This window comes from Phyllobates terribilis, unplaced genomic scaffold, assembly GCF_046119375.1.
Source record: "Phyllobates terribilis strain yellow unplaced genomic scaffold, ASM4611937v1 Scaffold_5__5_contigs__length_657084704, whole genome shotgun sequence".
Taxonomy (NCBI): Eukaryota; Metazoa; Chordata; class Amphibia; order Anura; family Dendrobatidae; genus Phyllobates; species Phyllobates terribilis.
The window spans coordinates 465,446,100-465,468,561 of NW_027362765.1; the positions used below are offsets into that span (position 1 = coordinate 465,446,100).

Genomic DNA, 22,462 nt, shown 5'->3' on the forward strand with positions numbered 1-22,462 from the left:
TGGTCATGGGCCATTGTTCAGGTCTTGTTGTCCTGTGACAGCTATTGCCATGTAGTTCTAGCCTAAAATCTCATATCAACTTGCGTACTCTATTGGCAAACTCCTAATCAAAATTTACTTTGGGACCTTTTTCTTTGGGCTAGAAGTATATACTGGACACATAACGGGTACGCAACAAAATATTACAATGTAACAGCCACTGGAGAAGGACATCATAGTCAGAAGAGTGGAAGGAACAAGGCGAAGCGGAAGACCAGCAACCCGATGGCTTGATACAATCAACTTAACTGCGGAGAAGACCCTGGTTGACCTAGCTGGGCTTGTACAAGATCGATCTTCCTACAGAGCGTTCATCCATCAAGTTGCCATGGCTCGAGATTGACCTGAAGGCTGTTAAATAAATAAACTGCCTACAGAAATAACACGCAACAATTTTTCTTTTTAGAAAAATTTGTATTCTGATCCTACATTGATCCCTTTAAATCTGTCATATTATATCCACCCCAGGGTAAAATATTATATTAAGTAGATAAACAAATAATAGACTGTTAAAAAAAGACTTGCCAATAGAATTTGATGACGGCCTCCAGATTCATGAGTCACTCGAAACCTCACAATACGTATTAAACATTATTAAGTCTAGACAAGATGATTCTGAGAATGATCAGACACAGAATAAAAAAGGGGGGAAAAAAAGTGAAACCATCGCTTGGGGGATTTAAAATATCATTGTTTTGTAATAAAGTCTGAGCTGTGCATTCAATGTGGAATTATTGCCCAAGTCTTAACGGCAATCGCTTTAGTAAGACATTTATAGACTATGCTCCAACAGGAAATGTTCAGCCTACCAGTCACTGGTATTATTGTTAAAGCATGAAGCATAACAAATGATAAAACTCACTTTAAAACTCCTTTTTTGGAAAGGAAAAAAAAAATCAGCCTAAGTGGGGAAATGTGCTTTTCCTGGCTATTAAATCACACGAGTTATGTTTTAATATATTAGACAGCTATTCACATTTCACAATGTTTGGCAAGGCTTCTGAGGATCATGGCATTCCTATAAATATGTATAAAGAGGGAGAGAAATCAATTGACTTCATTATCATAGAGCTGTGGCCCCTCCGTGCTATAAGGACACGTTGTGAAATCGGATTGTGCACAAAATGTCATTTCTCGTTGGTGGTAAACAAACATGGTCTGCTGAGAAAAGACTATCAAGTGCAAAGCTTGTTTTACTTCTACCCAGAAGGGTGGTAAAAGTTACATTTGCTCAAAGACATGCTTACACAATCCTATTTTATGAGTTTATTAACTTGTATATTAAGATTTATTACATGTGCTTACTAAGTGAGATTAGCTGCACCTTAAATAAAAAAAAACCCTTACGATACAATTATGAATGTCTAAGCAGTCTAATTTGAAGGATCTGATTAATAGGGCTGCCAACCTAATTTTTTTATTTCTTCGAACTTATCCAAAAATCAAGGACAGCCTCCGTGTTTTCTTGGCAAATTGGAAATCATAATGAATAACAGATGATACGGATAAGAAATACTTCATAGGTGCACTGCATTTTTACTAATTAACATCTTTAATGCTTTGGTGAAGGCCACCGTATGTGTCATCATTAAATGGCCACACGTTCAGTATTTGCTCAGTATTTTACATCAGTATTAGTAAGCCAAAATCAGGAGTGGAACAATCAAGAGAAAAAGTATCATAGAAACATGTGCACCACTTCTGCATTTGGCTTACAAATACTGGTGGAAAATACTGACCAAATACTCAACGTGTGAACATGGCCTATGGAGCTGTTACGCTACTGGCATAGCACTGCTGGAATCCAGTGGCTGGAGGAGCACGGGCAAGAAACAGCAAGCAGGAGTAGAAGTTCTTGCAAGTAGCAGTAGGAGTTGTAGCAACAATTTGTAGAGAAGTGGGAACAGTCTGGGTAAGATAGTTCTCAAAACAAGGAGCTGGAGACTGAACTAGACTAAACAGCTAGACACAATACTCAAGCAATGAGTGAGGGATCCATATGGCTTTATGTAGGCCCAAACAGGAAACAATATGGATTCCACAGGTTCAGAATCTGCCATCTTAGTAAAGGGCAATTGCAGGACACAACAGCAGCCTCCAGTGATAAGAGGTGAAATAATATCAAGGTGAACAATAGCAGCCACTAGTGGTCAAACTGTAGAAGGACAATAGGAATTCTGACAGGAGCGGGCTCAGGAGCTGAGACTGCACTATGCAGCACGAGTTAATCACATACTAGAAAAATAAAACCTTGACATGTGAAACTAGTCTTAATCTGTAGAGCTGTGACATTCAGCTCTAGAGAATTTGGAGAAAAAAAAAACCAAAATGTTTTCCAAATAAATAGTTTCCACCACATAAATAAGTGACTGCCTACATTCCTGGGGCCGGATCTACCGGAGATCAGAGTGACTTGCTGTAAGCCATACAGAATAGCACGGATAACTTTTTCGAAAGAGCTGAGCTAATTACACATGTATCACAAGGCCACACAGATTCTTGACTTTATTAGCAATAAATTCAGCCCCATCTGCAGCTGCTGAGCACTGGCATTCGTTTCCACCCACTGTACACAAACAATCCATGTTCATAGAATGACTTTATCCCCGCTCTATTAAGCAGCGAGAGATTAAAAATGCCTATATGAACAGGCACATACTTGAAAATAATTAATATGGCATTACACGTTCACAACTGAATCATGCTCGTTAGAAACATTAAGCTTTATATTGCATTTATTTCAATTTGCAAGGTTACTTATTAAAGGAGACATTTCCGAATAGCAGCCTCATTGTTACACTCCGGAAACAGGGCCGCTATTGTTTCTCCTGATAGTGCAGACACTTGTTGCTTTTAATATTTCTCGTGTGAAATATGCACTTTGTTCTTCCCAATAATATCTGGCGCGGTGGCCATTTTTTTTTCTTTTTTAATTAACATGTTTCAACGCCAAGCAAAGGTGATGATACAAATATTCCCATTTGTGACAAAGAAAAGACTAAACACGCAGTGACTGTCAGCGCCCAATTTGGTGCAGATTACAGGGGAAATATAATATCAGCTTAATTTGTAAATAGAACCAAAGCTAGATATTGATTTCTTAATAGCCTCAGATTTGGGATAATTAAATAAAATGTATTTAATAAATGGAAGACAATCAGTGCTGGATTTAACAATGAAAGGGTATCTGTCATCAGGTTTATGCTTCCAACCCGAATGCAGCATAAAATAGAGGCGGAGAAACTGATTCCAGCGCTAGGCCAGTTATTGGGACGCTGGTAGTTTTAAAGGGGTTGTCCGCGACCCCTGGCACCCTCACCAATCAACTGCTCCCAGTGTCGGCGGTGGATGGAACTGCCCAGTTATGGAGCTGCTCAACACAGTCCGTCAATGGAATGGTGGCCGCGGCCGGGTATTGCACATCCACACCCTATTGATTTAAATAGGGGCAGATGTGTAGTACCTGGAGGCAGCCACTATACAGTCGACAGAGCTGTGCACCTCCGTAACTGAGCAGTTCCAGCCGACGACACCGGGAACAGCTGATCGGGGGGGGTGTTGGATGTTGCACCCCCACAGATCAAACATTGATGACCTATCGTAAAAATAGGCCATCAATGTTAAATTCCCAGACAACCCTCTAAGAAAATCATCATTCCATTTGCTCCAGCTCTGCTAGTTCTCTCAATGTTAAGTACTGTATAGCCCCATGATTGACAGCTTTCTGCCTACAGTGTGCATAGGTAGAAAGCTGATATTCAATAGTGGTGGATAGAGCATATGAATATAAACATCATGGGCAGAAACTTATCATTTGAGAAGACTAGCAGAGCTGCAGCAGATAAATCGATTTTATCAATACTACAACAAGTAGCCCAGTGAGAGACCTAGGATTAGAATCAAGGTTTCTGCTCCTGCTTTGTGGTGCACACAGATGGAGCAGAAAAACTTTTGTGATATTCTCTATAATTTAATTATTTTTCTTTTTTTTTTACCACTATAGGCTTGCTCTACCTAAAGATAACAAAATCAGCCCCGCTTAGCCCCTTGTTCTCCATCATTGCCTCCTCACCACTGCTTTGGTCTCAGCTAGCATGGTGGCATTAGTGATGTCACGATTACATAGTGTGAATGCTGCAGTCAATCACTGGGCTCAATGGCCATGCTAATATAGATGGCACTAAACTTTTTAAAACCAGTTAATTGTTTTGGAGAAGTGCTGAGAATCTCCATCATCTGTGCTCATATCATAGTTATCTGCTGGGTAGAAGAACTAGCCAATCAGGAGTCAAATCAAAGCAAATATCACTTTATTCACATCTCTGGCAAACTACACTTTGCGCCAGTGTTGAACTACAAATATTGATTTTTCCGCGCTGCATCTCATTGACACATCTGATTACTTTCCACAAACAGCGGAAAAATAATGACTTGTGATTTTCTTTTTGGGTGGCTGATTTGCAAAGATTTTTTAATTGAAAAATAACCTAGAATTAAAGCTGATGAATTAAAATGTCATTCAATAGAAAACAAAAGTGTACTTTGTTACAACCTTGTATGTGATAAAAATTCAGAGACAGAAATACTAATTTATCCAGTAGTCAGTGGAGTATTTTCTTGTGCGGAGCCTGTATGGACTGGACGGTCACTAGGGAGCAGCAGAATTGTTGTGTCGGATTGTTAACTTATTGCATTCTTTTGGCATCCAAAGCTAAATTCTTAATTGTGTAATACTCCTGTACGAGCCTAAGCCGTAAAACAAAAGGTATAATTTTAGCCCATGGGAATTGAGGCAAGATTCTTTATCATGGTTTCTGCAATACTGGCAAAAACAACAAATGCTGGGAGGTGGAAGCGCATTGTGAATATTAGAATAGTACAAGTAATCAGACATTATATAATACAAATATTTCTATTGTATTTAGCCTTAATAGGAAATAATAGATGCCAGAATATAGAACATTCCCAGTTACTGGACAATCATTAACACAAAAGCCTAAGGGTAGATAAACTCCAGGAAAATATATCCAAAATGAGAAAAAAAAGTGAAAAACAGTATAATTTACTAATATTATTTTTGCAGTAATCACATTTTCTATATCTAGATGGGAGATTTAAATGGTCATTGTTGTTTGCCTAAATCAATAATAAAAGTGACTGTAAAAAAAAATATAGGCTTCTTTCTCCACTTATGAGCCAAGTCTTTTTTCTTTCCCTGCCTCCTAAATTCATCATCCACTCCGAAAAAAAAGACATAATCAGTCTTAGTAAAAACAAAACAGATTATCAGCTCACTTAGGTATCAGATTACAGCTGCCTATTGAAGTCTATGTAGACCAGAGGGGAGGGGCAGGAGCAGAGTGAGAAAACGGGCAGAGAGACACACACAGACCAACTTGCTTTCTAGTAAGTGTTTTAACTCACCCCAGAGCTGTGTTCACAGTATTGCTGTATAATGTTATATATGTTGCTGCTAGAATAAGGAGAGAAGGGATCTGTCATGGGTGTGTCAGAGGTGACAGACAGTAGCCCTGCAGTGGGTTGCAGTAGATCTCCATGTTTGGCATTGCAGACAGCTGCTTAGATAGGAGGCTGTCTTTAGGACCGAGCGACAAACTCTCTCTTGCTAATTTGCTCTCTGGCCTGGGTGTATATATACCTGGTGTGTCTGAGAGGGAGTCGCCAGCTAAATCCATTTCTACTTGTGAAGCTTAGCAGGAGCAGTACTTCGTCCTCTCTGGAGCTTGAGGCCGTGTGCACATTTGGAGTTCATCTAAAGCTAAGCCATTTTCCCCTGTTTTGTCTACCCTTGTTGTCTTTAGAGTTTTAGTGGAGGTTGACTAGTGCTCATCTCCTTCCATCCTTAGCCGTAGCCTTATGCCAGGGAAAGTAGGGCGAGGCACGCGATCGGCGATAGGCGAAGAGGCTATATAGGGACGTTAGTTGAGACATGGTGACACTAGACCAGACTAGGAAGTCTCCACTTCCCCCTTTCCCTAGTATTTGGGCTCCCTTTCCCTTTTCCCTCTGTGTTGCACTTAGATCTGGCGTGACAGGATCCCTCTGGTTTTTGGGTGCTGTGTATGGGATATATCATACAAGATAGTTTGCAACCACTCTCAGAGACAACTGAAAATTAGGGCAAGTGCAGACGAGCGTAGATTCTCTCATCCGAGAGAATCGGCCCAATTATGCAAATCAAACTGATCCAATGCTCTCAAATAAGGAGAAAAAATTTCCCCACCTTCTCCATTGTGTCAGTCAGTGGAAATTGGACTGCACTTAGATGTTACCCAAGTGCAGTCTGATGATTTCCACGGACTCACTTACTTGCATGGCCAAGTGCAATCCGAACATCGGATCAAACTTGGGCACGCTGTGATTTTTTCCTATGACCGGTGCGGTACGAGGAAAAAAATCGGACAAGTGCACGGAATTAATGGTGCTATATAAGTGAGTAAAATAAATTAATAAAACACAGGGCAGCTTATTATTGGGAATACAGTGCATCAAATTTACTAAGTGTCGTTCCAGTTAAACAATTTGAAAACTTGATGGGAGTTGACACGCTCAGTATATTTTACAATTGCAGGTTTCAGATCTACTTGTGTATATAATTTATGTAGCCACAAGAAAATACACGCTGAAACAAGCCTCATTATTGCTTGTGTTCCTTCCACAGAAGAAACGCGGTGACAATTATGAGAATTTCGTTGGAATTATTTGCATACTCATGAAGTTTACGCAGAGCACCCTGTCCCTTTTTAACACTCAGAGCGCAGTCACGTGATGTAACAAATGTTAATCTTGCAGGAACAGCACAGATTCTAAGGTAAAAGATCAATCACTGACAAAAAGAAAAAGGAAATGGCGAAAAAAAAAAAATCAGACAGCTTTTAAGGTGTTTCTAGAAAGGAATGTAGTTTTCCTGCCAAGATGTGTATTAAAAGTATGTTTGCTTCATTTACAGAGATGGGAAAACACTGTGGTGTTGAGTAGAGTACAGTAAAGCTGCATTCCAAATTACATCAAAACCAGAATTAGTCGTTTTTTGTTTTGATTTCATTTTTTTTTTTACATATATGACTAAAAGTGTCTTACTCTTGTCCATGGGATCATATTTAGTATTGCAGCCCTTTATCATTCACTTTAGCGAGACATAAAGGGGTTGCCTAGGCTTGGGGCTCGAGCCTGCAATCACTCAGAGTGACTGCGGACTTTTGAATCCTCACAGTGCACATTGTCAGGATTCTCCAGTGCCGGCGGACATCCAGACACATTCTGACTAGACAAGTCTGGCCTCGCTCACTTCACTTGAGTTGAGCGAGGCCATGCACATCTAGTTGGCATGTGATCGCATACTTGTGGTCATGTGCCCACCCACTCCCGGAGAATCCTGACAGCGTGCACAGTGCACGCTGGGTGAGAAGATTTTCAAGTAACAGCCACACATATGCCAGGTAATGAGCCTTAGTTACAGGGAGCCATTGTAATGCTTATTGATCATCCTATCCTAGCTGAAGGATATGTAGCAGCATTGTAAATTAGATTTTATGAAGTCTGATCCGTATGCAATGGAAAAAAATCTGCATGGCATCTATGCAATAATTGGCATCAGATGCAGATTTTAAATCCACATCACGTCAATTTATGCTGCAGATTTTTACAGTAGATTTCATCTTTTGCAATATAGAGGGTTAAATCCATGGCAAAGCTGCTACAAAAATCCAAAACAATTCTTATTCCGATTTTCCTATGGATTCTTTGCGTATAATTTATGGCCAATGGTGAAGTACTGAGGTACCCTTCTCATCATGTGATGAGACAAAATATGAGAACCCAAAACAATAAATGTTGCGTCTGATTGGAAATCAAATAGCTCTAAGTGATTCAAACACCAATATATTTTAAGAACATTTATACACCAAACATTTTGTTGCGCACCATAATCCTGTAACCACTGACACGTGCTTTCCATCCAGATAAGTCATAGAAGATAACTCACTGAAAGGTCCATTGAACCTACAGTTTCTAGATCTTTAGAAGATAACCAAGTGTGTCCAAAGTGGTTCACAGACATTTCCAAGTGTTCAATGTACACTGCTTAAAAAAAAATAAATGGAACACTTAAACAACAGAATATAAATCCAAGTAAATCAAACTTCTGTGAATTCAAACTGTCCACTTAGGAAGCAACACTGATTGACAATCAATTTCACATGCTCTTGTGCAAATGGAATAGACAATATATGGAAATTATTGGCAATTATCAAGACACCCTCAATAAAGGAGTGGTTCTACAGGTGGGAACCACATCTCAGTACCAATGCTTTCTGGCTGATGTTTTGGTCACGTTTGAATGTTGGTTGTGCTTTCACACTCGGGGTAGCATGAGACGGACTCTACAACCCACAGAAGTTGCTCACGTAGTGCAGCTCACCCAGGATGGCACATCAATGCGAGCTGTGGCAAGAAGGTTTGCTGTGTCTGTCAGCGTAGTGTCCAGAGGCTGGAGGCGCTACCAGGAGACAGGCCAGTACACCAGGAGACGTGGAGGGGGCCGTAGGAGGGCAACAACCCAGCAGCAGGACCGCTACCTCTGCCTTTGTGCAAGGAGGAACAGGAGGAGCCCTGCCAGAGCCCTGCAAAATGACCTCCAGCAGGCCACAAATGTGCATGTGTCTACACAAATGGTTAAAAACCAACTCCATGAGGGTGGTATGTGGGCCTGACGTCGACAGATGGGGGTTGTGCTCACAGCCCAACACCGTGCAGGAAACTTGCCATTTGCCACAGAACACCAGGATTGGCAAAGTCGCCACTGGCGCCCTGTGCTCTTCACAGATGAAAGCAGGTTCACACTGAGCATATGTGACAGACGTGACAGAGTCTGGAGATGCCGTAGAGAGCGATATGCTGCCTGCAACATCCTTCAGCATGACCGGTTTGGCAGTGGGTCAGTAATGGTGTGGGGTGGCATTTCTTTGGAGGGCCGCACAGCCCTCCATGTGCTCGCCAAAGGTAGCCTGACTGCCATTTGGTACCGAGATGAGATCCTCAAATCCCTTGTGAGACCATATGCTGGTGCGGTTGGCCCTGGGTTCCTCCTAATGCAGGACAATGCCAGACCTCATGTGGCTGGAGTGTGTCAGCAGTTCCTGCAAGATGAAGGCATTGAAGCTATGGACTGGCCAGCCCGTTCCCCAGACCTGAATCCAATTGAGCATATCTGGGACATCATGTCTCACTCCATCCACCAACATCATGTTGCACCACAGACTGTCCAGGAGTTGGCGGATGTTTTAGTCCAGGTCTGGGAGGAGATCCCACAGGAGACCATCCGCAACCTCAGCAGGAGCATGCCCAGGCATTGTAGGGAGGTCATACAGGCACGTGGAGGCCATACACAATACTGAGCCTCATTTTGACTTGTTTTAAGGACATTACATCAAAGTTGGATCAGCCTGTAGTGTGTTTTTCCACTTTAATTTTGGGGGTGACTCCAAATCCAGGCCTCCATTCGTTAATACATTTGATTTCCATTGATGATTTTTGTGTGATTTTGTTGTCAGCACATTCAACTTTGTTCAGAACAAAGTATTCAATGAGAATATTTCATTCATTCAGATCTAGGATGTGTTATTTGAGTGTTCCCTTTATATTTTTGAGCAGTTTATACAATGATGAGTTCAGGATGTGCTGAGACAATATGTTTTTTCATGGGTTTAGATGTCATGGTGAATAGAAATCATAAAAATAATAAAACAGTATTAGCTGCCAAAAGATCCTTTATATGAGCCTACTCCAAATCCTCAAACCTTTACTTTGCCTTTTCTTAAAGTAATGCATGGGTTAAATCAACAAGTTGGGCAAGTTCTCAGATTGAGTGTGTTAGTTATATCATTATATAGTCTGTCTTTACTGATATTTCTAAAGGCTCCGATACACATTAGATTAATTAAACTTTGGCCAACATTCTAATTATTATGGGAGCCCTGGACAGATGATTGTTGGGGTAGGTAAGGATCTGGAGTGTCTGATTTCAGACTGTTGATTATTTTTTTCTCCCGGAGATAAGCCACCACCAGACAGCGGCTCTCCGATAGAGGGAACAATAGTGCTTGCTGAACGAGCTCTCCGATAGGGGGCACAATAGTGCTTGGCTGAATGAGCTCTCCGATAGGGGGCACAATAGTGCTTGGCTGAATGAGCTCTCTGATAGAGGGCACAATAGTGCTTGGCCAAACGAGCTCTCCGATAGAGGGCACAATATTTCTTGGCCGAACGAGCTCTTTGATAGAGAGCACAATAGTGCTTGGCCAAACGAGCTCTCCGATATAGGGCACAATAGTGCTTGGCCAAACGAGCACTCCTGTGAACAGATGATGGCTACTGGCTGGCAGCCGAAGCCTTGTTCCTCCGACAGCCATCTCATGTGTATGGTAGCTTTTAAAATTGTGTCATCAGCTGCCAGGACAATGTTTTATCTTCTCTCTTCCGTGTCAAAACTTAATAGAGTCGCGTCAAACCATAGATGGCCTTCGGTGCACTGCCTGAGTAATTCCGCTCACCAAGCAAATCCTGACCCATTTACTAAAACCACATGCACTGCAATGTTCTCATAAAGACATTAACAAGCATCTCAGAATCTCAGCGTGGAGCAAATCCACATAAATAAATGTTACCAAAGAATTAAGATGTGTCGTCTTGCTGCAGCCGTTCTCTCCGCGGCTAAAGTTTGCGTGTCTCTCAATTCCGCAAATCCTCACAGATGTGTTAATTCACCTTTATATTTCATGAGATGCTACGGTGTCGTCCTTTTCGAATTCCGCATCTATCCTATCAGTAAACCATCTGTCAAGCAGCAGGCTTTTGGGCATGCTTTATTTGTCCTTCAGAATGTGATAGCTTTGATACTAATTTGTTCTAACAAATGGAATGACAAAAAGCACATTGATAGGGGTGTGTTATCTCATTAAAATAGCCGTACCACGTACACATCCACCGAGAAGACAGCCGGCACCGTATCACTAATTCAGCACTGCCTATGTTTCCAAATAACATGGAGATATTTTCCAAATACCTTTTTTTTTTGCTCTTATTATGTCTGTAATTATGAAGCTACCGTCTCACGTTCACCATGGTAACCTTGCCTTAAGAGAAACACAAATATTCAACATCGTGTTCATTTCTTGTAAAAAAATATTCTTGACAGCAATGAAACCAGTTATTGAAATTAGAATTTACATTGCCCGGTATTAGAAAGTTTGTTCGATTTTTTTTATAGACTTTTGTTGATCTTTTATATCTAATTTACAGCCAAATAGTATTCGTCTGCTTGATCAGATGAATGAAACCCTGTTTTTATACTGTGATTTACATATAATGGTAGAAATATCCAGTTCATCACCATACTAGGAGACAATGACACCTTTATGTCCCCAGATAATAAAATAATCACTTGTTTCGGTTGCTTCTAAAATGGATCTGTCAGTTCCCCTGACTTGTCTGTTCTATATTTTATTCTTTTCTTCTTTGTTTTTCTAAAGCTTGCATTTCCCATGAAAAAATAATTCTGGAGCATTTTTTTCTTAAAACTCTGCACTTTGCAGTTCTTCTATTATTCTTTCAGTAAATGTATGAAAAAAAAAAAAGAATTGACCGCTGGGTAGTGCCTTTTGTCAAAGAAGTGTGTCTTTACCTAGACTGAGACGATCCACATCAATACTGAGAGTAAGGATGTAAGAATAAAACCCTATTGGCAAGGAAAGAAGCAATATAATATTTATTCAAATATTTCCAGGAAGAATAACAGAGGTATAGCACAGAAGAGTTCTAAGAAAAGATTGTTATTTTACAAGTAGTAGAAATTAACAAGACTCAAAATGATGTAACTGTATGTCAGTGTGGGGGAACCCATATGTGGGGGGGCTCAGGAGTAGTATATTACATACCCAGGATCTGTCTCTAAGGGGAGGTGCAGACAACCGTATTTTTGGTCGGAGTGCGTCCGATTTCTTTCCTCGGACAAAGACTGTCTGAGGAAAAAAAAAATCATTGCATGCCCGAGTTTCATCTAATATTCAGATCTCACTAGGCCATGCAAGGGAATGAGTCCATGGAAAACATCGGACTCTACTTGGATGACATCTGAGTGCAGTCCGATTTCTGAGCACTGACACAATGGAGAAGACATTTTTTTCTTCATCTTCTCCTTATCCAAGAGAATCAGAGAACACTATGATCACACTATGATAAGAGCGTCATCAGAGTTTCATTTGTGTAATCTGTCTGATTTTCTCGGCTCTATGGACGTCTGCCTTTGTTAGCAACTACCTGCCTGTTACTTTTTAGGTCTGTGAAGATCAGAGGTTGTGGGTTGTAAAAATCACCTAGGCAGGTTATCAATGCAATTAGGTTTATTTTTTCTATCTGCAGTCATAAAGCAACTCCAGGTAGATGGCCAAAATACAATGCCCTCAGTCCACAAGTTCCCAATCCGGTATCGGTAATTCTACTGCCCCATACCCGGTGATACCCACTGTCTCCCAACTTTTGGCTAGCCCACAGCTTTTGGTATCTCCCGCCAGTATAGTCTGCAGTCACAGCCTATGTTCCTCCAGAAGATATCACGACCGTAGCACGTGTATCCCACTCCAGCCAGAAACAATCCCACCATTCCCTTGCCAGTGTCCTAAATACTCCCGGAATTGAGCCCGGCCCTAGGGAAACACCCTCCCCCAAAGCTAACTGTGCATTAGTGGAGGTATTTTCCTGATGCCGAGCCCATCATGTAGGACTGCATGTGAGACCCCACGTGGTGACGGCTCCACTGGGTCTACTATCCCCATCCTCCCAATGGGACTAGTGACTGGGAGAACAATGGCTTAATTGAGGGCCTTGAGATACTGATGAGAGTAATGGAATGATTGCTTTTACCTTTACCAATCTCATGTCTGGCCTTATGTATACATAAGATCCAAGCCACACGTCTTTCACTGCTCACTGTCACTGAATGTAAACATCGATTCCTGAAGCTGAACACTTTCCAGGTGAAATTAGTGCATTTAAACTGACGACCAAGCAAATCTCTAATAAAATACAACAATAAGATCGACGGAACCGGTGCTCCACGCTGGAAAAAGTCTGCATCCCTTAGAGCCGTGGACTCTGCTCTATATCCATTGGTCCAATAGTCTTTAGTAAGTGGCCAGCTCCTCACAAGGTCTATAGTAAAAGGGATAAACCCTTTAATTTCATTCAATGGATGAATCGGTATTGTGCTTGTAATTGGTGACCACAACTGTCGATCACTGAAGCTCTACTAAAATATCTATCTAAGGCACCTAAAATTTAATGGTCAGGTTTGTATCTTTATCTTTCTGGTTTTGGTAACTACAAATACCATAGTAAATGAAAAGGAGTTAAGGTTGCGCTGAAAAAGAAAAATCTATAAACCTATAATTGACACTGCATCAGATTCTAGAATGAAAGTACTCTTTTAATAACCTCCACCTAGAACATATTCCGCTCAATGCCTCTAAGGCTTTCAATAAAATAGTCAACCTGTACAAGCATATTTTCTTGGCTTAAACAACAATCCAAAGAATATAAATGTAGTCTGACTGTAATGACATATTTATAGGCCAATAAAGCTTACACTGCTCCTTCTTGCTTCACTTAAAGGGATATTGTAAAAGGCGCTGCAAGGGAAAAATAATGTGATTTTAATTTTTTTTTTTAAACCATTACCAGATGAATTACAACACGATGTAAAGCTGATAAGGTTTACACCACATTGCTGCTGCAGCTCCTCACAAATATTATTCATTCAGCCTTTTTTTTGAACCTACTATTTGCAAACGAGGCATGTTTTGTGATCACAGATGCTACCTAGTTCTACAGAAAACATGCATATACAGACATTTCTGGTAAACAAAAGCATTAATCAGGCTGACACACATTATGCTACGCTTTGCGACGATAGTAAATTATATATTTATATAACAAGAAGAATGAAGAACCATTTGAGCCTCAATTTCTTGTTCATAAAGAGGAATACTCTTTACAAGAGGTTTAACAACTTTGCAAGAATAATGCATTACTTGTCTTATACTGGCCCCAAAGCCCCCTACACACACTAGATGGCAGTCGGCCGAACGATGCTTTGTCCGATTGTTCGGCCGACAGCTATCTTGGCCGTCCTTCCCATACACAGGAGCACCCGTTCGGCCGAGCGTTACTGTGCTTTCTAAGAGAAAGGCGCCTCTGCCGATGCCTTATCTCCAAGAGAACAAAGGGAGCGATAGTACAAAATGAGACAGTCCGATCGACATCTCTGTGACCACCAGTTGGCCATCACCTCCAAATACACCCTTCACTTTCACCATCATGAAATTTTTCGTTTTTGCGTTTTCGTCCTCTTCTCCCCTTCTTCCCAGAGCCATAACTTTTTTATTCTTCTGTCAATATGGCCATATGAGGGCTTGTTTTTTGCGGGACGAGTTGTACTTTTGAACGACACCATTGAAATTGCAAAAAAAGTGCAATTCCACTATTGTTTTTTTTTTTTACCATGTTCACTAAATGCTAAAACTGACCTGCCATTATGACTATCCAGGTCATTACGAGTTCGTAGACACCAAACATTAATAGGTTATTTTTTATTTAAGCGGGCAAAAAAATCCAAAGTTTCTAAAAGAGAAAAAAAAATGGCGCCATTTTCCAAGACTTGTAGCGTCTCCATTTTTTAAATCTGGGGCCTGGTTAGGGCTTATTTTTTGTGCGCCGAGCTGATGTTTTTATTGATACTATTTTGGCGTAGATACGATGTTTTGATCGCCCATTATTGCATTTTATTGCAATGTTGCGGCGACAAAAAGAAAAAAAAATCTAAAAGAGCTGGACAAACCCTTTAAACACACTTTACAAGACAATGATGACTACTGAAACCAATGAAAAAATAAATATGGAAATCAGAAAACTGCTCAATTAGATGGTAGATATTAGAGGATATGTAACCCATTTCTATAAAAGGCCTCTTTCCTTCTCCACATTTGCCGAGTGATGCTTTATTCAGTTGATCATTTCTGGGTTGGAGATGCTATATTCAGCAGAATAGTCACTTCTGGCATTGCAATATCTGATTCTATACATGCAGCAAAACTATATATACCCTTGCAGCCCCAGTAATTTCAGGACAGAACATATTTACCGTAGACAAAAAAAGGACATAACGTGTCAAACTGAGAACTCACGAGCAGCAGAATGATAGTGAGAATGGAAAGGTTTTACTCTTTAAATCTGCCTGATTAGAAGAAACATTGCAGATACTAATCACACACAACTGTTCACAGCTTTATATACCAATATTCTTAAATCCATCGATCTACAGAACCGAATCTGAACAGTACATCGAAGCAGCAGTGTCACAAAAATAACCACCAACCAAATATTACAAGGAAGGGCACATGGCCATCATAGAAGGGCTTCCCAGCACAGGAGTGCCCTCTACGGGTCAGAGCAGATTGAGGCTAATGAACTCTTTCTACACATATGCCAGTCGCATATCACATGGCCAGCCATTTACCGTAACTGAATGACTGCATTTAACACTGCACTACCCTTGTGGCAGCCGTTGCAGGAAAAACAAGCAGCCCACTACAACTAAAGAGTTTGCCCCCATTGTTCACATTAAAGGGGTTATAAAAGAAAGGTTGGTTTCTTCCAGCAGATCACTACTCCTCTCCAGGGTTGTGTGCATTGTAGTGCAGTCCCACTTTATTCAATAGAGCCCAGCAGCACCGACAGAAAACAGGCATCATCTTTTTTCTACTGTTTTACAACCTCTTTAAAAAGATTAGTTTAAGGGGTTTCATGGGTGACTTTCTGGTCACTTTTTACACTTCCCTTTCAGCCCCCTACAGTCATATTTGTGGTCTGTTATTGTTTACATTATGAATCTCCTGCCAGCTCTCTCTCTGTGCCTCTAGACTATGATTTTCCTAGATTTCCATTCTCTGCTGGAGCTTTATCTGTCCCACAGCTCCCTCACTCCCACCCTCAATGTCCACCCAATAAAACACCACCCTGAGACTCCTATACAGTCTCAAGAGGGAGAGTTTCTCCCTCCAAACATTTTTCACCATGTTACTTACTATGTGTTTGAGACTCTCCAACAGTAAACTATGTTACAGGTGCTGACACTTGTTCCACACATGATCAGTGTACTGTAGGGGATCAATGAGTCAGATAATGGATTCATTTATTATAATGTGATCTGGCATTTTGGAGAGCCCAGAAGCATCACAACTGGCTTAAGTAAAAAGTAGATATTCTTCTTATTTTTTTTTGTACTGCCTCTATGGCTTCTGCTCTCCCTCACTGTGACCATCCTCTGTCTCTCACTGGCAAAGGATCACAGGCCACGCCCACAAATGACATCACCATTTAGTACACAGTGCAGAGCTGCCCCCTACGTGCACAGCTGTGCTTGATTTTGTTCACATCACAAACAGGAAAACTCTGTACTCTGTGCTTTGAACAGACTGTACAAGGAAGTGAGGAGCCTGGGATCACACAAACGAATGTAACACCTCAGAAACAGAGAATTTCATCAGCAAGTAAATTATGAAGTCTATTCATTTAGCAAAGGCTTTACGATGTTTTAATAAACTGTGTGCCCAGAAAATACCTTTAAAATCGGGCTAGAACAAAAACATACAGATGACATTTACTACAGGCCACCTGGGCAAGCTGAAGATATGGATGAACTCTTTATGTATCAAATGACCAAGTTCTCAAAAAAATATGACGTAGTGGTCATGGGAGATTTCAACTATCCAGACATTTGTTGGGAATCTCTCTCAAGTAAAACTAACAGGTCAAGCAAATTCTTATCCTCTCTTGCTGACAACTTTATCTTCCAAAAGGTAGGGGAGAAAACAAGGGGATCTGCTACTTTGGATCTAATCCTTATAAACAAGGAGGAAATGGTTGAGGAGGTAAAAGTGGCTGGGACCCTAGGAGGCAGCGATCATGCTATTATAGAATTTTGGATAACTAGAGGAGGAAGACATGTGAAGACTCAAACTTCAAGGTTAGATTTTAGAAAGGCAGATTTTAAGAGACTCAGAAAGAGAATAGGAGGGATCCAATGGCTGGATGTCCTTAAGGACAAAAATGTCCAGGAAGGATGGGAAATTTTTAAAAATGAGATTCTCAAAGCACAATCGTTAACAATCCCGAAAAGTAGGAAGAATGGGAAGCATTTAAGGAAACCAGGATGGATGAACACAGAACTTAAACACATGCTAAAAAGAAAGAAAGAAATGTTTATTAAATGGAAAGAGGGAGGCATATCTAAAGAAGATTATAATGCAGTCTGCAGATCCTGCAGGGCATGTATCAGGTTAGCTAAAGCTGACAATGAATTAAGGCTTGCAAGAGATGTCAAAAGCAATAAAAAAGGATTTTGGGGGTATGTCAAAAGTAAAAGAAAAGTCAAAGATGCTATAGGATTTTTACAGGATGAAAATGGAGAAATAGTAAGAGAGGATGTTGAGAAGGCCAAACTTTTTAATTCCTATTTTGCATCTGTTTTCTCTCAGAAAGAAAATGTAACATCAACTGATCTTCACTGTCCTTTTAAAGGAATAGAAGAATCCAAGTTATCTGTAAACAGAAAGATTGTGAGGGAATATTTAGCTAACATAAATGAGTTCAAGTCTCCAGGTCCAGATGAATTACACCCCAGAGTACTGAAGGAGATCGTAGAAGAAATTTTAGAACCACTCTCCATAATCTTTGAAAATTCTTGGAGAACAGGAGAAGTCCCAGAAGACTGGAGAAGAGCAAATGTTGTTCCTATCTTCAAAAAGGGGAAGAAGGTGGACCCAGCGAACTATAGGCCGGTGAGTCTGACTTCTATACCAGGAAAGATCTTTGAACAAATTATTAAACAACATGTATGTAAGTACCTGGATAAGAATGAAGTGATTAACCAGAGTCAGCATGGGTTTATAACTAACAAGTCATGTCAGACTAACTTAATTTCCTTCTATGACAGAATCACTGACTGGGTGGATCAGGGAAATGCTGTAGATATAGTATATCTTGACTTCAGCAAAGCATTTGACAAAGTATCTCACACCATCCTTATTGAAAAAATGACCAAGTATGCAATGGACCAGGCAACTGTTAGGTGGATTCATAACTGGCTTAGTGATCGGACTCAAAGGGTGGTTGTAAATGGCTTCACATCCAGCTGGATGAATGTCTCAAGTGGGGTACCACAGGGCTCCGTCCTGGGACCTGTATTGTTCAACATCTTTATCAATGATTTAGATGAAGGAATTGAGGGTAAACTGATTAAATTTGCTGATGACACAAAGCTAGGAGGGATAGCTAATACTAGAGAAGAGAGAGAGAGGATTCAAAAAGACCTAAATAAACTGGAGCAGTGGGCAGCAACCAACAGAATGGTTTTTAACAGGGAAAAATGCAAAGTACTACATCTGGGCAATAAAAAGGAAAAAAGCATATACAGAATGGGAGGAATAGAGCTAAGCAACAGTACATGTGAAAAAGACTTAGGTATACTAATAGATCATAGACTGAACATGAGTCAACAGTGTGATGCAGCAGCAAAAAAGGCAAATACAATTCTGGGATGTATTAACAGAAGCATACAGTCTAGATCACGTGAAGTCATTATCGGTCTTTACTCCTCTTTGGTCAGACCTCATCTGGAATACTGTGTACAGTTTTGGGCACCACATTTTAAAAAAGACATAGACAAACTGGAGCAAGTTCAGAGAAGAGCGACCAGAATGGTGACTGGTCTGCAAACCATGTCCTATGAGGAACGGTTGCAGGATTTGGGAATGTTTAGCTTGCAAAAAAGAAGACTGAGAGGAGACTTAATAGCTGTCTACAAATATGTCAAGGGCTGTCACATTGTAGAAGGATCATCTTTATTCTCATTTGCACAAGGAAAGACTAGAAGCAATGGGATGAAACTAAATGGGAGGAGACACAGATTAGATATTAGAAAAAACTTTTTGACAGTTAGGGTGATTAATGAGTGGAACAGGCTGCCACGAGAGGTGGTGAGTTCCCCTTCAATGGACGTCTTCAAACAGAGGCTGGACAGACATCTGTCTGAGATGATTTAGTGAATCCTGCTTTGAGCAGGGGGTTGGACCAGATGACCCAGGAGGTCCCTTCCAACTCTACCATTCTATGATTCTATGATTCTATGACACAAAATAATATGATAGACTCATTCACAAATGCAGCCAGGGCAATCAAGGTGACCCAACGAAAGCATGATAGCTGGCTGGGAGAACACATAAAAAGTCATCACAGAACACAGAAATATCTCAGAATTCAATAGTTACCTAGTTCCGTCTTTTCTTTAAAGACATCCTTGAAGTTCAGACCACTATTTAGTATGGATTGTCTGTATTTTAAAACACATTCTTTGTGACAATTTTTTCCCTGTTCTTTCAGTTTTAGGGGTAAAGCTCGGAGTCCACACTTCCATTTTGAATAATCCGATTGTGCCCATTTTATTAAGTCTTCAAGTTTGACAATTACTTTTTCTGAAACTGCAATTACTTCATCCTGTAAAAAGAGAAAAAGAAATAGTCAGACAGGCTGTTACTGGTAAAGCTGGGTAAAAAGCAATATGGCTGGTGGTACAGCTCTCACAGCAGCAGTTTTGCAAAACTCAGGAATTTTGTATTAATTATGCATTGCTTATATAGCATCAACATAACAACGTCATCACTGTCCCCATTGGAGCTCACAATCTAAATTCCCTTTCAGCATGTCTTTGGAGTGTGGGAGGAAATCCACGCAAACAAGGGGAGAACATACAAACTCCTTTCAGATATTGTCCTTGGTGAGATTTGAACCCAGGACCCCAGGGTTGCAAAGCAACAGTGTTAACCACTGAGCCACTGTGCTGCCCTATGGTAAATTATTAGCGGGGTTTCAGTCCTTCTCAGCCCTTATCCACATGAACATCACTTGACAAATGGTAAGGTTTTAATATTAGAGGTTAGAACCGTCCCAAATAGGGTCACCGTGACGTGGTGGGATGGTTTTACATTTTTTTTATTAAAATGATGTTAATTAAGGACTGCTGCTTAACCAGACTTCATATGTGAATTTTTGTGGGAGTGCAAAGGCACAACCTATGTTGGGTACATTAGGGTTCTTCAGTATTGAAGAACAAAGTATACTTAAAGGAATTTTACATTTTGGATAATCCTTATTTATTAAAAGGATCCTTTGACAATAAGCTGATGGCAAAATGTTCCCCACTCCTGTGATCAACTGTAATTTCTGTTAAAACTGGGCATTAAATGTTCAATTTCCCTGCCACATCACCACAAGAACAATTTATCAGTATTCAGTGCCCATTCATATGAATGGGTTGTCTGTGGAATTCATACAGGGCTGGTCCTCCAAAGCAAGAGGTTCTCTTAGAATCATAGAATAATAGAATGTCAGAGTTAGAGGGGGCCTCCAGGGTCATCGTGTCCAACCTCCTGCTCAATGCAGGATTCACTAAACCATCTCAGACAGATGTCTGTCCAGCCTCTGTTTGAAGACTTCCATTGAAGGAGAACTCACCACCTCTTGTGGCAGCCTCTTTTTGTAGCCACTCTCCGCTCTGAGAAAGAGATAAGAATCCTGAGCAGAGGAACACAATTCTCTAATATTAGATAAAAATGTTTTTTATAACTAGACCGCCCCCTTAATATGATACTATTTAACAAATGTAACAAAAACAATAAAACACAGACAACAATGTAGCGCACATAGTATCCCTCAAACAATATACAACAGAGGCCCTCCAAAAGGAACAATGACCATCAGTGGAGATTTATTTGCATTTTTTGAGAATAAAGGCTTGTAGACAAGTCATTCAGCAGCTTTGATTTGACCTGTAAAGGCTGAGTTTGAAAATAAAGTCTGTTTTTCTTTTGTCTGAAAGAAACAAACACGAATGTAATGGAAGGAATACACTTCGCTGCGGCAGTCAAACAAAGGGAAACCTATGTGATAATGGAGACATCCTTCCATTCTTACCTAAATATGGCTTATATCCGAAAAAAATATGAAACTGTATAGAATCAAGTAAACGGGCAAATTTGTCAGATTTATGGGCAAATGTATGGACATGTGTGTTAGTCTGGAACATAGGCGACAGCCTCTAGTAAATTATTACAATGGAGGAGACTGGATGGGATACACTTATTTACAGTGTTTTTTAAAAATCTATATAATAAATATCTTTAAAGAGGTTGGCCACTGCTTCCTTAATCCATGACTGTATTATCGGTTTTAGTGCGATCTGACAAAATATCGCATTGCTATATTTTCTCGGATTGAGCCCGGTCTGAGGAAAAATTTGCAGCATGCCCGAGTTGGATATGATTATCGGAACGCACTCAGCCATGCAAGTCAATGAGTCCGTGGAAACCATCGGACTGCACTCAGATGACATCTGAGTGTGGTACGATTTTCACAGACTGGACCTTTTCCGTGGAACTAGGTGTCCAGGACCTTTTTCGTGGAACTAGGTGTCCTGGACCTTTTCCGTGGAACTAGGAGTCCTGGACCTTTTCCTTGGATGTAGGTGTCCTGGACCTTTTCCGTGAAACTTCGTCAGATGAACCACTTAATTTTTCCAGAGCTGCATGGCCATGGATTTTAACAGACACATATTATGTCAACCCAGATATCTGAAGGAAGCCTTAATGCCCATATTAGATGAAAATTGGACCGGTTGACCTTCCAGTGGTAATGGAGGCCTCCCCAGCTGTATCCCAACTGCTGTGAACTGACAGCATCCGAGAACTTCCAGCCACCGTAACAGCTGAATGATGGGCGTGCCGCATGTCACACCCCCACCGATCAGATACTTATGGCCTATCCTAAGGACAAGCCACAGATAAAAATGTAATGGCTAACTCCTTTACTACAAATGACTTAAAAAATAGCTCTAATTAGGTCTGATGTGACATAAATCTACTTTTAAAAGACAAAATTGCACCACTACAACATAATAGGTATTACTGCATAGCTGCAACTAGCAAGTCATGAACATATGACTTCCAGTGCTCATTTTTAAAGAAATCATTCAAAAAAGTGTTTTAGGTGTATCAATGCAAAGTGTAACAGTGTAAAACAAAGGTATTGGCAGTGTGTTCGCAAACAGACATAAATAATATGGTTTAATATGGGGACTATGTCATGAGATTAAAGATAAAGGAAAAAAATAAATAAAAATTCTGAGCTTCTCTTATCCAGTAAATGGTAAAGAATGGATAGCACCAATATGGGTGAGTTTGATGGACATATGAACATGGCCATAGTGTGTCCTGGACTTTTTCCGTGGAACTAAGTG

The 22,462-nt window shown here is 40.5% G+C and overlaps 1 protein-coding gene across 1 annotated transcript in view; it reads right to left on the reverse strand.

Annotated features, from left to right (window-relative positions):
* Positions 1 to 22,462, reverse strand: part of ARID5B (AT-rich interaction domain 5B) — a 383,355-nt gene that overhangs the window by 284,470 nt on the left and 76,423 nt on the right. Inside the window, exon 3 of the mRNA XM_073685411.1 lies at positions 19,440 to 19,665. Within this exon, the coding sequence (XP_073541512.1) occupies positions 19,440 to 19,665 (226 nt within the window). The remainder of the gene's footprint in view (positions 1 to 19,439; positions 19,666 to 22,462) is intronic.